The following is an 18,016-nucleotide window of genomic DNA, read 5'->3' as shown; positions in this document are numbered from 1 at the left end:
ACTCTGCAGAGCAGCATAGACGAAGAAAGAAGGAGCCACAGCAGAGTGGCCCCCCTCGTGTGACACTGATGTGCTGCTTACGGTTGAAAGCGACAGCCTTCAGAAACGGCGAACGTCATCTCGTCATTAAATGAAAACACCGCAAATGTTAAAGCGACACATTAAAAAGGGAAAAGTGTTTAGCTTTGTTCATTCCAGAAATGATTGATTACAAGCAGTCTGCGGCAATTGGGGCGCACCTTGTACCAGACAACATCTGTAAAAGTAACTCAATTTGGGAAACATACTGGTGGCCTGTAGAGGGCGCTCCTGCCATCCAAACCTGGCACCGACAGATGCAGGACACAAGTTCTGCACATGCGCTTTTATTTTTTTTATTTTTCTTCATATAAAACTCCTAACCCCCCGTTTCCCACCTAAAGCACAGGCACAGTACGCACTTTTCTTCTTTCTTTGTCTTCTGTCTCTTTCTCTCTGTCTCTCTATCTACTTCCACTCCTCCGGGAAAGCTTTGCCCCCGATCAGCTGGCTCCTTTTTTAGGGCACCCAGCAGAGCTCCAAGGTGTCCGGTAATCTTCTACTGGCAGCATTTCCGGGTGTGGTGGAAGTGCTGCACCAAAGCTGTTCCTGCAACACATTCCTGCAGCACCCCCTGGTGGTACCCACGGAACCCAACAACCCGGGGGGCCGCCATCTAGGTAATGCCCTGAATATGCTCTCTCCCCTGGTCCTTCCACTATATAGGCGTCCCGGCCGGGCAAGGTTCCCCAACAGTGAGGGCTCGCTCTCCCAAGCCTCCTTAGCTCCTGTTGTCTTCCACTTTCTTAGTTGTCCACACTGCTGGTCACTCCAGGTCCTCAAAGCTACTCGACTGCAGCGACCGCTTCTTTCTGCCCCTGCCCGCCGAGTGTCGGTCACACAATCCTCTTTAGGGGCTCTTCTCCTAGCTGCCTGCCTTCACCCTGCTCTCATTTGCTCACTCACTCGCACCGCACCGACTCTCCACATCTCCAGGCTTCTTCTCCCTTAACCTCCATCCTTCTGTTTCTCCTTTTTTCTCCCCTCCACACTCGCGCTTCTGCTATTTATAATGGGGACGTGGCACAGGTGTGGCAATTAGCAGCTCCTGGCATCAATTACGGAAACACACCTGTGCACTTCAAAGCGGAAACGGCCAAGCCCGCATTGTGCCCGGGTTCCGCTCCCGCTACACTACCATGCCCTCCACCTTAAGTCGCGAGTGCGGCTATTATTTACCGTATATACTCACATATAAGTCAGGTCTTGAATCCTAAAAAATCAATCATAAAATCAGACCCTGACTTATACGCCCGTTCAAAAATATGACACTTATTTTTTTTTTTTTTTACATCTTCTTGCCTCCTCCAATCTCTCACCAGTTTTTCAGACACATCAAATTTTGTTGCAGCAGCGCAGTTACCAATTTCTTTCGCCACCAGCTAAAACCAGCTTCATATTTTCTTCTGATCGTAGATAAGGGATGCTCTTACAATAAAGATGTATGAGGGTGTGAGATACAAAAAACACAAAACAGTGCAAACGTCACTTCGGAATAGATTTTGGTATCACCGTGTGGTCACGTAGGCACAATACATAGAAAAAGAAGGCCGTGTGCTCCATGGTTACCCTCTCAGGTGGGCGCTGGCATATCATAATCTCTTATGACCAATAGCGTGAGTTTTCCACATTCGACTTATACAACCGACATTATAAAATATGGGAAATTATACGGTAAAATCATCCATCCATCCATCCATTTTCCAACCCGCTGAATCCGAACAAAGGGTCACGGGGGTCTGCTGGAGCCAATCCCAGCCAACACAGGGCACAAGGCAGGAACCAATCCCGGGCAGGGTGCCAACCCACCGCAGGACACACACAAACACACCCACACACTAGGGCCAATTTAGAATCGCCAATCCACCTAACCTGCATGTCTTTGGACTGTGGGAGGAAACCCACGCAGACACGGGGAGAACATGCAAACTCCATGCAGGGAGGACCCGGGAAGCAAACCCAGGTCCCCAGGTCTCCCAACTGCGAGGCAGCAGCGCTACCCACTGTGCCACCATGCTGCCCACGGTAAAATCAAGACCTGACTTATTTGCAGGAGAACTTATCCGTGAGTATATACGGTATTTAAAAATTGGCCATCCATTTACACCCGTGGACCCACTATACTACAGGGTTCCTCAGTGCCTGCCTTCCCTTATTTTGTGTTGGTTCCATCTGACCCAGAAGTGCCAATGTTCTGGCATGGGAAATTCGACATAAAGTCCGCCACCCTGCTTTACTTGAAGAGTTGGAGTCAGAAGATGGTGGACTAAGCTTGCTTGAGTGGAGGAAAGGAAGAGAGAGAGAAAGAAAAGGATCCGTTGTCAGAAGGTATTAATGTGAATAAAGGGTGTTATGAACCTGCGAGTGCTGTCTGTGCATTTGTGTCAGAGGTTTGGGGTTCTGGGATGCCAAGCACATGTCTGACCCATACAACAAGGAGGATGTGCAGACTCTAAACCGGGCAGATCCTTGAGACAGCAGTGCTAGCCATCGTACTACCTCGCCATCACTCACTCGTTCCTTTTCTTTTTTATAATAAACACAAGAAGCTGCTTCTCTTTTCAATTTGAATCATTCCCAGTCCGTTTTTCAGAATGTGCAGCAGTCACCCTGTTCATAAATCGTAACAGAAGCTTTGAAATGCGCCATCACCGCCGCCGCCAACACAAGGGCGCTTTCTCTTACCACGCTGCACCTCTCAGCACTAAAATGTCCCCATCTTGAAGGGCTGCAAGTAATTAAAGTAAATTGAAGGTGAAATTTAAAACTCCGAGGCAATCAGGGGCCACCCCTCACCCCAGCCCGCCTTGTCCCTTGTTATGAATGAATGCTTCTCGTTCTTTATGATCTGACAAGAAACACCAGGCTGCAGGTCTCAGGAAATGCCCTCAATGGCCAGGGCGGCACGACGACGTCTCCACGTTTATTTAAAGCTGGATGCAATTGACTTGAATACAGGTTTTACTGATTGAGGAACAGGTCGGGGGGGGGGGGTCAGTCTAGGGTAATGCAATTTTATTTGAAAGGCAAAAAAAAAAAAAGAAGAGAAATGAGGCCAGAGATTGAAAAATCACACGTTATAATGGCAAACAGAGGCGGCTAACAGGGGCCAGGTAAAACCTGTCCCGGGAATCCGCATCCAAAAAATGACAGCCCAGAGCTGGATCTCATCAATAAGGACGCGCCACGTAGCTCTCTCTTCCTTAAAATGACCTTTTCGGTGGTCAGGAATGGTTTGGAAAGTAAAGTCAAATGTAAAACGCATACATCTCGTAGATAAGGTGCTGCGGTGTGAGGCCTGACAGCCAAAGCTGCTGGAGGTGTTTTTGCTCCCCTGACAAAATAAAAAAGTCACAAGCGAGGTGCATTCTCAGTGTCTCCCATTCGCATGCAGGAATGCTAAATGAAAATATTTATAAAGCAGTCCAATGATGTAGCAGGCTTCAAAGGGAGATCAAAACGCTCGCTGAAAAGTGGAATCAGCGGGCAGCCTATCTGCGGTGTGTGAGGGCTCCTTTGAAAGTGCACCTTGTTTAAAGGCGGCTTTTGTTAATACCATCTGCATGGCTGCAAAACCCTCTCCTCCTGATGTGCTTCCATCACCCTCAGATGGGTGACTGCCAGTACAAAGGATGGCATGGCGGCGTCACTCCACAAGCTGAGATCTGGCCTCTCGGACCCACTTAATAGTCTAAATGCCAGCTCTGGCCTCTCAGGACCACTTAATGGTCCAGATGCCAGCTCTGGAATCGCAGGCCTACTTAGTGGTCCGAATGCCAGCTCTGGCCTCTCAGGCCCACTTAATGGTCCAAATGCCAGCTCTGGAATCTCAGGCCTACTTAGTGGTCCGAATATCAGCTCTGGCCTCTCAGGACCACTTAATGGTCCAAATGCCAGCTCTGGACTCTTGGGCCCACTTAATGGTCCAAATGCCAGCTCTGGCCTCTCAGGACCACTTAATGCCAGCTCTGGCCTCTCAGGACCACTTAATGGTCCAAATGCCAGCTCTGGACTCTTGGGCCCACTTAATGGTTCAAATGCCAGCTCTGGAATCTCAGGCCTACTTAGTGGTCTAGATGCCAGCTCTGGCCTCTCGGGCCCACGTAAGAGTCCAAATGCCAGCTCTGGCATCTCGGGCCCACTTAATGGTCCAAATGCCAGCTTTGGACTCTTGGGTCCACTTAATGGGTCAAATGCCAGCTCTGGAATCTCAGGCCCACTTAATGGTCCGATTCCCAGCTCTGGACTCTCAGGCCCACTTAATGGCCCAGATGCCAGCTCTGGCCTCTCAGGCCCACTTAATGGTCCGATTCCCAGCTCTGGCCTCTCAGGACCACTTAATGGTCCAAATGCCAGCTCTGGAATCTCAGGCCTACTTAGTGGTCCGAATATCAGCTCTGGCCTCTCAGGACCACTTAATGGTCCAAATGCCAGCTCTGGACTCTTGGGCCCACTTAATGGTTCAAATACCAGCTCTGGAATCTCAGGCCTACTTAGTGGTCCAGATGCCAGCTCTGGCCTCTCGAGCCCACGTAAGAGTCCAAATGCCAGCTCTGGCATCTCGGGCCCACTTAATGGTCCAAATGCCAGCTTTGGACTCTTGGGTCCACTTAATGGGTCAAATGCCAGCTCTGGAATCTCAGGCCCACTTAATGGTCCGATTCCCAGCTCTGGCCTCTCAGGCCCACTTAATGGTCCGATTCCCAGCTCTGGCCTCTCAGGACCACTTAATGCCAGCTCTGGCCTCTCAGGACCACTTAATGGTCCAGATGCCAGCTCTGGCCTCTCAGGACCACTTAATGCCAGCTCTGGCCTCTCAGGACCACTTAATGGTCCAGATGCCAGCTCTGGCCTCTCAGGACCACTTAATGCCAGCTCTGGCCTCTCAGGACCACTTAATGGTCCAAATGCAGGCTGAATCAAATGCCTTTTCTTATTTTTAAGGGTTCTGGAGTGGCACAGGGAGTTGAGGTCACTCATTTCCAGGCTGGTGTGCCTTCTGTGTGAAGTCTGTAAGTTCTCTCTGTTGTAAATGACCTCAGTAAATGACCTTTGTGTGTATGTCTGCATGACTGTGCCCGGTGACAGGCTGCTACTCAATACTTGGCACGGGGTTAAACAATGAATGGCACTACTAAAGAGTGGCACATGGGGAAACGCCAAATGAATTTCAGGTTGGTGTGCCTTAGGGACACGAATGGAAAAATCATTGAAAGTGATAAGGAAATAGCAAAGGAACTGAACAAATATGTCACCAAAGCATCTACAGAGGAAGAAACAAGCGAAATGCCACATGCAGAAGGAAGAACAAACTCTGAGTTCAGAGATTTTAAAATAGAAGAGTCAAACGTGCTTCAAACTCTCAATACTTTGAAGACAAATAAAACCTCTGGGCATGACAGGATCTTACCAATTATGCTGAAAGAGATGAAAGATGTCACCTCTAAATCCTTATCCTAAATCCAAAAAGGGGGACAAAATGGATCCTAGTAATTAAATACTTACATGACTTTGCGCCTGCTTAAAAAATATTAGATATTCAGTGCAATTCAGTATTCAGAGTTAACGCTGGCAGTGCAGTGTGTCCGTCCGGTTGGTAGTCTTGGTCATTTTGTACACGATTCGTGATATGCTATCTGTTTGATAACAGAGACACAGCCACCTTACTCATTTTAATTTTTTTGTCTAGATTGTTCTATTTAACTTTTTTCACCATTATATGAAGAAGGTGGGGCAGTGGTAGTGCTGCTGCTTGCAGTAAGGAAACCAGGGTTTGTGTCTGGGGTCTTCGTTGCGCGAGGTGTGCATGTTCTCCCCATGTCTGTGGGGGTTTCCTCTGGATGCCCCAATTTCCTCCCACTGTCCAAAGGCATGCAGGTTAGGTGAATAAATAACTCTAAATTGGCCTTAGTGTGTGTTTGGTGGGTGTGTGTGTGTGCGTGTTTGCCATGTTGTAAATAGTGAGTTTAGTATTAGTGTGTACAGGAGTGTGTCCAACCACAGACCAGCATCCTTGCACCTCTTGCCACCCTGTAGTGAAAAAACAGACTTAGAAATGGGGTGGATGGCTGTGTTATAGGGTGGCACAATGCCCTGAACTTTGTTGGTCAGTTGTTGTGTTGCATGTTCTCTCCGTGCATTTCCTGCCACATGTCCAGAACCACAATGGACTTGGGTAACGTATAAGCCGGCCCAAAATGGACGTGAAAGTAAGAGGGTGGTCAGTTCTCACCTTGACTTCCAACGCTGAGAAGATGAGTTTATACAAGGCAATGGATGGCATCGTCATACCAGTGTACTTGATGGCACACGCTGCACCAGATCGTTTTGGCACCCAAAATCCTTTTTTCATACTTAGGATGACGAAGCAAACAAATGGAACGCAACATAAACACCGACGGTGCCAAAAAGCCAGCACCACATCTGGAACCAATAAGTCAATGTTTGGTTTAATTTTTCAAAAAAAAAAAAACACACCCTGAAGTAGAAACGCAGCCCTTGTGATCAATGAGCTCATGATGACAGATTCAAGTGCGGCACCCGGCTTGAGGTGCAGTTCTCTCAATTCCATTTCTAGCTCTAATATTCAGTTTTACCTTGTGGCCGCTCTATAAATATGGTAGTGGTATGCAGGGGAAAGGGGGAGGAGGTGGTCCGACAAAAAAAAAAAAAAACACTACGATAAATGGAAAACTGTGTCACCCGACTACAAAGTCTTCTTTGTGCAATAATATAATATCCATATTAAAAACAATCTGTTAAAGCCATATTGTCGGAGTGGCAGCTCGGCTCTTCAGGCTGCAGATCTGTGAACAGATGCTTTAAATTAGCCAACACTACGACTCCTACCAGCCATTCGTTTTTTGGGCCGAGCTGCTCTTGTGTACTTTGAGCCGAGGCTCATTCATCATACGGATGAGGAGGAGGAGAAGAAGAAGAAGAAGACGGGCATTCCTTCAGCTCCTTGCATTATGGGTGCATTCCAGATAAAGTCACCTGGACGTGTGGACAGACGGATAAGCGCTAATCGATCTAAGAGGCGCTGGACACGAGCTGAAGAGAGACAGCAGCTGCAGTCAAAAAACAGCCTGCGGGTGAAAAAGGCACAATAAAAAGTGCAGTCATACAAAAAAAAAAATACAAACTTTAAAGGCAATATCACCATCTCTTTAAAAACAAAAATTCGGATGTGAGCGTCAGTAGGCATTGCTCCCTAAGAACCAAGTTACCCGAACAATTCCAGAATATTTCAGTAATTAATTACCACTCTTCTTCTTCTTTCGGCTGCTCCCGTTAGGGGTTGCCACAGAGGATCATCTTCTTCCATATCTTTCTGTCCTCTGCATCTTGTTCTGTTACACCCATCACCTGCATGCCCTCTCTCACCACATCCATAAACCTTTGCTTAGGCCTGGCAGCTCTATCCTTAGCATCCTTCTCCCAATATACTCAGCATCTCTCCTCTGCACATGTCCAAACCAACACAATCTCGCCTCTCTGACTTTGTCTCCCAACCATCTAACTTGAGCTGACCCTCTGATGTCCTCATTTCTAATCCTGTCCATCCTCGTCACACTCAACGCCAATCTTAGCATCTTTAACTCTGCCACCTGCTTTCTGGTCAGTGCCACCGTCTCCCACCCATATAACATAGCTGGTCTCACTACCGTCCTGTAGACCTTCCCTTTCACTCTTGCTGATACCCGTCTGTCACAAATCACTCCTGACACTCTTCTTCACCCATTCCACCCTGCCTGCACTCTCTTCTTCACCTCTCTTCCACAATCCCCGTTACTCCATACCGTTGATCCCAAGTATTTAAACTCATCCACCTTCGCCAACTCTACTCCCTTCATCCTCACCATTCCACTGACCTCCCTCACATTTACACACATGTATTCTGCTTGTTCCTAATGACCTTCATTCCTCTCCTCTCTAGAGCATATCTCCACCTCTCCTGGGTCTCCTCAACCTCCTCCCTACTCTCGCTACAGATCACAATGTCATCAGCAAACATCATAGTCCACAGCGACTCCTGTCTAATCTCGTCTGTCAGCCTGTCCATCACCATTGCAAATAAGAAAGGGCTCAGAGCCGATCCCTGATGTAATCCCACCTCTGTCACTCCTACCACAGACCTCACCACAGTCACACTTCATATCCTGTACCACTCTTACGTACTTCTCTGCCACTCCCGACTTCCTCATACAATACCACAGCTCCTCTCAGTCACCCTGTCATTTGCTTTCTCCAGGTCCACAAAGACGCAATGCAACTCCTTCTGGCCTTCTCTAAACTTCTCCATCAACATCCTCAGAGCAAACATCGCATCTGTGGTGCTCTTTCTTGGCATGAAACCACACTGCTGCTCACTAATCGTCACCTCACTTCTTAACTGAGCTTCCACTACTCTTTCCCATAACTTCATGCTGTAGCTCATCAATTGTATCCCCCTGTAGTTACTACAGTCCTGCACATCCCCCTTATTCTTAAATATCGACACCAGTACACTTCTTCTCCACTCCTCAGGCATCCTCTCACTGATTTTTCTGGTCATAAAATAGGTCATTACGACAGCAACTGATGAGAGGAATTCATCATTAATTGCAGAATTGCGGTATTTGAGAGTTCCTCTATAGCAGGGGTTCTTAACCTGAGGTCCGTGGAGCCCCTTTCAGGGGATCTATGAGGGTCAGATAAAAATGAACATTTATATTCACTACACAGCCCAGTACTGTTGATTTAGAGTAGATATAATGGTAGTAGAAAACGTCGTAGTAGTAGTAGATCGGTTTTAATTTGCACTAGAGGATTGTATTTCATAATTATAATGAGTGGCCATCACTATTTGCATAAAAATATTCACATTTTATTGATAAACAGCTTAAAATGAAAACCCACACAAAAATATTTTTTTCAGCTTTATCTTTTTGATACAACTTATAACATCTAAGTCAAAGATCTAACAGCAGCAGTGCAGACCAGGTGGGCTGCCATGTGCCTTTTACTAAGGAGTGGCTTCCGTCTGGCCACTCTACCATACAGGCCTGATTGGTGGATTGCTGCAGAGATGGTTGTGCTTCTGGAAGGTTCTCCTCTCTCCACAGAGGACCATCGGGTTCTTGGTCACCTCCCTGACTAAGGCCCTTCTCCCCCGATCGCTCAGTTTAGATGGCTGGCCAGCTCTAGGAAGAGTCCTGGTGGTTTCGAACTTCTTCCACTTACGGATGATGGAGGCCACTATGTTCATTGGGACCTTCAAAGCAGCAGAAATTTTTCTGTAACCTTCCCCAGATTTGTGCCTCGAGACAATCCTGTCTCGGAGGTCTACAGACAATTCCTTTGACTTCATGCTTGGTTTGTGCTCTGACATGAACTGTCAACTGTGGGACCTTCTATAGACAGGTGTGTGCCTTTCCAAATCATGTCCAGTCCACTGAATTTACCACAGGTGGACTGCAATGAAGCTGCAGAAACATCTCAAGGATGATCAGAGGAAACAGGAGGCACCTGAGCTCAATTTCGAGCTTCATGGCAAAGGCTGTGAATACTTATGTACATGTGCTTTCTCAAGTTTTTTATTTTTAATAAATCTGTAAAAACCTCAAGTAAACTTTCTTCACGTTGTCATTATGGGGTGTTGTGTGTAGAATTCTGAGGAAAAAAAATGAATTTAATCCATTTTGGAATAAGGCTGTGACATAACAAAATTTGGAAAAAGTGATGCGCTGTGAATACTTTCTGGATGCGCTGTATGTAAGCGTGATCTTTCGGATTCATATAGAAATCCAAGAAAACTTCTTTGTCCGTGTTTTTCAGATAAATTTCATGTAAAGTGCAATACTTTTGGACGTATGGATTTGCATCCATTATTGCCAGTAGAATTTCTAATACGAATGATCGTTTAACTCTTTCGATTCTATGTTGCATCGCTTCTCTGTGATCATAAATATAAACCTGACCGAATTGTGGTTTCTTTGAAATTAAACTTATCGTGGCTTTAATTGTTGCGGGATAACAGATTCTCATAGAGTATGGTCAAGAATCGTGTAAATCTACGTTTTGAGCATTGATTGATGCGAACGAGAACAGATTATTGTAGAGTCGGATATTTTGCCTGTAGTGTTTGTGGATTTCACTTTCACCAAATAACAAATCTTTTAAATCTCACGGATATGCCTCTTCACTGTGAAGAAACACTACTTTTCCCTGATGGCAACACGAATTAGACGATCTACAAGTCTCCGACTTAAACTTTAAAGCCGAACAATATCTACATACTTTTGTCATATCACCTATGTCCATATATTCGATCTCTTTACGCTGTTCCGTTATTTCACCAAGTAGTAATTTCCATTTGTTAGCGCTGTTGCGATCTTTACTATCATTTTTTGGAGACTTTCGAATTTTAGTACTCGAACCTGCTGTGTGTATCACGCCAACGCTTTTGAACCTCTTTATGACGCTCTACTTTGTCTTCTACTCTTTGTCTTTTCTTCTTCTACTGTTTGTCTTTAATTTCCGCCCCCGCTTGGACCTGCTGGTTTTCAATTCATCTCATGGCACAAAGTCTCGTCTCACGGGACTTAAAATCATCACTCTGAAAAAGTCTCATCTCGTCCCAAGATATTTTTATATAATAGAGAGATTACGGCAGTACGCAAAGACAACTGTTGCCGAACTTCCATGACATTTCTTTCTGGAAAAAAAAATGTTTCTTCTGGCCAACGAAAGAAGTCCACGAGACACCTAAGTGGTGTTTACGGACACGTTTAGTTCATTTAAAAGTTTACAGTGTGAAACACAGCTGAACTAACTGGAAATTAACAACAAAGTAACAAATCATCTCCTGATTCGGAATAAAGCAAACACAGCAGGAGTGTGTAAATGCTTTTACAGTGCAAAAATGAGTGTATCTATATTTATTTACTATAACAGAGTGAAGAAAAAATAGCAAAAATTGTTGGCATTCCTGGCATCAAGTGGCCACAGACCTTGATTTTCATGGACAGGATATCAGAGTGTGTCCCTCTGCTGAATATTGGGGTCATGTAAATGAAAAGCTGAGCTGGGTATGCAATACTAGGCAGACCCGAAATGCAACATGTCACGGTGTGACCATAAAGTGGCTAAAAATGATGGGTCACATGGTAAGGACATTGACCAAAAGGACACAACCAGCACAAACCGGGAGCACGAAGTGGGTGGGCCTGGCACATTGTCTAAGAGATGCGAGTGTCGCACACTGGATATGATTTGGGTCTTAGCGTTATCCAATCACCACCATGGGAGGGTCTGGTTTACATCAAGCTAAGCTCCTCGTGTACATCTTACTGTCAATTAGAGTCGGCTGATGCCTGATAAAAATTTACAACTTAAGCCAACAGTCTCAAAGAGAACCGCTAATGGGAGAGCTCAATACGGCCTGTAACAGGGGCATAAGTCGGCACATTCACTGGAATTTACACCGGGTGGCAAAGGTGAGAGCCTCACAAATTCAACACAACCACTTTTAAATAAAGCTGTTCACCTATAGTGGCCAACAGCATCAACATATAGTTAATATCAAGCCAACCCAATTTAGAGTCATTGCGAGACCAGAGCCGATCTCTGAAGTATTGTTTGCAAAATAGAAACTCAAAGGTACACAAGTACATAAAAGGCAAGTTTATAGTTGCAAAAAATAACTTAAAACACACAACAGGCAGCCTGACAAATTATTTAAAAATGTGATGATGGGAGTTGGCATAAAGCACAATAACAAATTTAGGAATAAAGACATTATAAGTGCCATACGAGATGGATGGGCATCTCGACCTGGAAAGGGGAAAGTTCCTTGCCTAGAAGGGAAGCCCCAGGCGGATGGACAGGCGTCCCACCAGGATGTATTTACAACACCTTTCCTGGCCGGGATAAATTGAAGGACTGTCTCTAGGGACCGTTTATTCCCCCAGAACACTAGATGGCAGCAGCAGCCCTGGATATCGATACCAGTTCAGACAACAGCAGGGAATGCCGGGAATTGTAGTCTGGTAGCGCAGCCTTGCTGGGGTATTGTGGGTACTGCAGAAGGGCGCTGCAGGGACTTCCACATGACCCGGAAGTGCTTCCAACGGGTGAAGCCCTGGCATTGGACATTCTCCCTGATTCTCAATAAAAAGGACCGCACTGCCTTGTCCAGGTGAGTCGGAGCTGGGAGTGGAGATGGGCAACCTTCGCCTTGGAGGAGTAGCAGTGCGGAGAGACGGAGGAAAAGAGAGAGAAAAGGAAGAAGAATAGGAAGAAGAAGAAGGAGAAGGAGAGACAGCTTGTATAATTATAACCCGGGGCTGTTTTGTGTTTTCATGTTTGGGGCTCTGTGGCACCCCCTAGCCTTCACAACATCTAGTTTAAATACAGATGGTTACTCTGACTGAATTGGCCACAATTACCTTTTCATGAACCTGTGATCTTAAAACTGGAAAAGATGAACCTCTTGGAGGTAGCAAAGAATAAACACAATCATATGTACAGGACCAATACACACACAAATACACAAAGAACTTATCGACCATCAGAGCAGAAGGTCATTCAAGACCCCTTAGGTCGTAATATAAGCAGGGTTTGATGTTCCCCGGACCACTAGGGGGTGATGTGCTGAGGACTCATAAGTGTAGTGACGCACGTTTCGTTTCACATAACCGATTCGATTCTTTCCAACTACCTGTTTAAGTGAGTTGATTCTTTTGATTCATTTATGGTGGGCTTCACCATGCCGAGTTTCCATCCCAGCACTGTAGTACGGGACTCCTTTACTAGGGTTTTAAATTGAAGGGGTCCTTCTGTTAGGTGTTTTACAGGAGTGTCTTGGGTTGACAACCCGGGTCCAGAGTTTACACAAAGCATCATTCACTGGAAGGTTAGCTAGTTGGGGGTCCGCGTTACTAGAGCACCAGTAATTGTCTTAATTTCCCCTGGGTCATTTAAATTCTCAGTTACCTTTTGTATTCTGTCAGTTTGGACTCGTGTCTGGCTGGCAGCTTTTTTGTCTGTTTTACCCAACGCATTTGCCCCTCATCAGTCTCTTATCAGGACTTACCTTAAAATGAAAGTCGTGTATCAATGTATCTTATGTAATGGGAATAGCCCTACATGCTAAAAAGCAATAAGTGTCCTCAGTGACGGTGAAGCTACACACGTCCAATGTCACCCTTTTCTAAATTACACATTTTAAACAGCTTGACACAAACTTCCATAAAGAATATAAATCCCCATTACACTCAAAGTAACACAAGTGTGGGGAGAAGCAAGCCAATGGACAATCATAAAAATCACAAGGAGTCAGTCAATCGGTGACGTTTCACTCACCCAGCAGATGAATCAAGTGACACGCTGCCAAGAGAGGAGCCCATTTTTCGGGTATCCCAGACTTTCACCTCTCTCTCACGCATCTGTAAAAGGCAAAGTTTGCTGTATTGCTGTTGTCTCACATCACAAAGCACCTCAGTTTGCAGACCTGCACGGCGGTGAACTGCTGGAAGCTGCGACGTGTGGCTCACAAGTGGTCTCCTTACAGCGCAAGCTAATAGGAGAACTCCTTGTCCCACTCACACAGATACCACTTCTGAACACTGCGAGCAGCGTGGCACCCCCAGGTGACGTCTCTCACAGACCCCTCCACCACATCATCACCCCCGTCCACAGAGCAAATCCTGCTCTCGTCACCACACGTATTTATGTCTGCTTATTTAATTATTTCTTCATTTATTTCATTATTTCAGTGACTCAGCATGCAACCTGAAATGAAAACTGTCACTTTCACTCGTCAAACCGGAGAGGGTGGGCTCAAGCAAGTGCAGTTCTTTGATTGGTGTGTTAATAGGGTTAATAGCTGACAAGGCCGCTTTGCTCTAACGGCAGGTTATTCATACAGGCGTCTGTCATAAGACAGGGTGCAGTAAGCTGACCCAGGACAATTTCCAGTTTCTTTAGGAACGCATCTATTCGACACAGGAAAGATGGCCTTTCCTTCTTTAGGGTTTATCTGACAAGTAAAGAAAAAAAAAATAAGAACAGATGGCCCATTAGCGTAATAACATAAAATGCTTAAGTAAATGATATTATGTTTTTTGTTATAAATAAGGGGAACGGGGAGGAAGAAGAAATTATAAAAAGCCAATCGAAAAAAATGTAACTTTGCCCTTCTGCCTTGCAACGTAGAATCCAGGTACTAATCTGTGACGGAATTAAAATCTAATTGATTGAACTTGTCCCGTCTTCCTTGGGTGGTTTTCTTCCACATTGGTAAGATGTATGGATGTATGCGCTTTGCTTTTACTTGGGACTCCTACATTGCAAAAAATGAAATCTCAGCAAGAGAAAAGTATTTATATTACAGCATTAAATCTTGTTTTTCCGTATTGTAAGAGTTATTGACTTTATTTGTACAGGCAGTCCCCGGGTTACGAACGAGATAGGGACTGTAGGCTTGTTCTTAAGTGGAATTTGTATGTAAGTCGGAGCAGGTACATTATTTTAATAAATGTTATTGTTGACCGACTGTGACCAAGTACTCTGCCAATGAATGATAGAGTTTCACCTCTCTGACCTTTTTATTATTTCTACTTTATTTTCAATGCTGATGGTTCTTCTCTTCTTTACTGTATCACCAGCACTTGCATCAGATTTGTGTTTCAGAGACATTCTTGAAGGGCGAAGACAAAAGGTTAAGATGAGCTCTTCTGCACAGCACTGTACACGCTATCACGGCAGGCAGGCACGTCTGGTGTACTGACGAGAGACAACTTCCTGCTATGTACGTAACAGTACCAGCAGGCTTGCTATTGAGAATAAATGGGGGCGGCGGGGGACGGTTCACCACCCGCCCACCACACAGTCACCTCCACTTGCATACAGTATGCTGCCAGCAGCGTCTGCCCACAGAGAGTGAACAGGGTGCGGCCAAAGGCGGGTAGTGAATTGCCCACCACCGCACCCATTCAACAGGCAGCCACCCGAGGCACACTACGATGCTGCCCCCCGCCGCCCCGTTCAACCTCAATGGCCTCCGTTCAGCCACAACCAGGTCACCGCTTGCAGCATCACCAGCCGCCCACCGAGAATGAATGGGGCAGCCATTCCAGGAACACTGCATGGCTGTGTGGTGGGCGGACAGTGAAACACTCCCCTCTGCCCCATCCAGCATCCGTCCAGTCAGTAGCAGTAGCTGCGGCCCCGCTGACTATGGACCCCGGGTCACTGCTTGCCACCCACTGAGAATGACCACCCCATTCATCAACCAGAGCCACCCAAGGGACACTACACTGCCCGAGCAGCAATATTGGCCCCCTCCAGCCTATGTCCAGCCACCACTTGCAGCGTCCCCAGGCCGAAGATGACGGAGCGGCAGTTACTGAGGAGTCTGCATCGCGTCCCCCAGACAGATAAAGGAGCAGCTGCGGCCCCGTTCGTAAGTCGGATGTCCGTAACTCGGGGACTACCTGTAATACGATTTTTTAAGCTTACTTTAAGAAATCTTGTCAAATAAATTTTGTTTACCCCACGGCAGATATTTTTGCTAAATAAATTCAAAACATATCCCGTGTAAAGTCTTTGTGTTTAGTTTTTGTATATGCATTTTTTTTTTTTTTTTTTTGCAGTGTGTGGCTCATGCGCATGCGGTGAAAAAGTTACCCAGAATTCCTGTGCTGAACGGCTACTTTAATTGAAGAAACTCCAAATTCATCATCGGGAGTTTGCATCTGAAGTGTCAGCTGTGAGGGCAGCATGTGATGGCCGAAGGTCTAAGTCCGCTCTAATGATGATTCACCAATCAAAAAACGGTAAACTCCAGGACACGCCCTCTCAGCTTTGACAAGTGAAAGTGACAGTTTGAACATCAAGGGCTTATTTCATGCTGTGTGTGTCACTGAAATGAATAAATGAAGACATATAGTAGTAGTTAGAAAGAAATAAGAAACAAAATATCTATTTCATGACACATTCAATTATTCATATATTCCACATTGTTCATTTTTACTTATTTAGTTTAGTCTAGTTTATTCCTCCATGCAAAGCTCCTTTGCCTTTTTGCCCAAATCTCTGACTAGAACTGAATGTTGTCAGTAGTGGTGACAGTGTGACACCAAAGGACACCCCAAAGTGAGTGGGAAGGCTGCACTAAAAGCTCGATTCCTTGCTGCTAGAAAGAAAACTCAAAGATGCTCTTACCTGATTGAACCCAGTGGACAGGATGTTGTCTGAATCTCCAATCCAGACCACCCTTGAGTCCTTGTTGTTCTGGTGGCTCTGGGCATTCTGAAAGAAGACCAAAAGGCAGTTGGGCACCATAACATAACACGGACATGACATGTAATAACATAACATTTTCAAATCTGCTTAATTCAAGTATGGGCCTCAGAAGCCTTGGGTGCAATGCTCCTGTAACTCTGGGTGGAGTGCCAGTCCATTGCTGGGCCCATTCATGCACATACTCGTAGGGGAAGCCATTTTAGAATCTCCATATCGCCACACCAGTGAAGTATATTTACATCACACATTCGATTTGTGACATTTATTGATTATTTGTATGCTTGCATTATATTAATCATTTATGCAGTTGTCTGCCCTGACTCCTTTGTATTGAGCCAAAGGAGTTAGGGGCCACCTGATCCTGAATCCCAGGTACTGAACCCGTGAAATATTTAAATTCCTGCTTGTATTCTTGATCTTTTTTCATATTTGTTGTGGACTTGAGAGTCCCAAAACACAGAAGTCCCAATAAGTTCCAAAAGCTCCATCAAAACCAGGCTAGCAATAAGGGCAAGCACTGAATTTTTTTAAAATATAAAGGTTTACTTTCACAAAATGCTCTTCAATAACACTGAAGCTCCATGGAGCAGAAGGAGCAAAGAAATTCCCCGAAAAGACACTAAATTGACCCTTGTGTGTGTTTGGTGTTGTGTTCACCCTTTGATGGACTGATGCCTAGTTCAGGGTTTGTTCCTACCTTGTGCCCTGTGCTAGCTGGGATAGGCTCTCTCAGCTCCCCGCAAGCCTAGTCTGGATTAAGCAGGTTAGAAAAATGACATGACATGACAATGGCAACCCAGTCCCAGTACCGTAATCAATTAATATAGTCAAACATAGAGCATGAAGGTTAAAAATCCAAAACATAACAAAGGCAGAAGCACAGCAAAGATATGATAACTCGCCGACTCACAATGAATTGCCGGGAACTGTAGAAGACCCTCCAGATTTATAGAGAGGAGGGAAGTTCCTACCCAAGGACAGCAGTACCCAAGGATTCTCTGATTAGACACAGTACTGAAGGAGTCCAGTCTTTGTCTCAGGTCACTGGATAGCATCCATGTCTCATAAACAGGGGGCACCAGGACTCTAAAGACATTGGACCATCGTCCTTTTGTAAAGATATCAGGAGCGCCACACACCCCTTTCCAGCGACCTCATGACCCCCCATGCTCTCCCAATTCATCTACTGACTTCATAGGATGAGTCACCAGAGACATTAATGTCACTTCTGAGATAAGTAAACCTCTCGACGAGGACAACACTCTCTCCTTGGGTGCCACTGGTTTGACTTTGTGTTGCTCACGGAGTCCCGAATGAGGCACATTACCTGCATTGTGGGGAGCGTCAGTAACGGCACTACAACCATGTGGCGCGATTACCCGAGGGTGATACAGCTTGTAGAATCCTCAGTGTTGAGGACCCGAGTGGCTGGACCAGGCCAAGGGGACCCCATGTAACACCTGGCTACGGCAGATACAGGTGCTGGTCATAAAATTAGAATATCATGACAAAGTTGATTTATTTCAGTAATTCCATTCAAAAAGTGAAACTTGTATATTAGATTCATTCATTACACACAGACTGATGTATTTCAAATGTTTATTTCTTTAAATGTTGATAATTATAACTGACAACTAATGAAAGTCCC

At 45.5% G+C, this 18,016-nt stretch overlaps 1 protein-coding gene across 1 annotated transcript in view; it reads right to left on the bottom strand.

The window, feature by feature from the left end:
• The window catches only part of coro7 (coronin 7), a 389,354-nt gene that overhangs the window by 234,165 nt on the left and 137,173 nt on the right, over positions 1-18,016 (bottom strand). Inside the window, 2 exon segments of the mRNA XM_028814299.2 lie at positions 13,426-13,508; positions 16,288-16,374. Coding sequence (XP_028670132.2) covers positions 13,426-13,508; positions 16,288-16,374 — 170 coding nt within the window.

The sequence above is a fragment of the Erpetoichthys calabaricus genome, chromosome 11 (assembly GCF_900747795.2).
Source record: "Erpetoichthys calabaricus chromosome 11, fErpCal1.3, whole genome shotgun sequence".
In the NCBI taxonomy this organism is placed as follows: Eukaryota; Metazoa; Chordata; class Cladistia; order Polypteriformes; family Polypteridae; genus Erpetoichthys; species Erpetoichthys calabaricus.
This window is presented reverse-complemented; position numbering and strand designations above follow the sequence as displayed.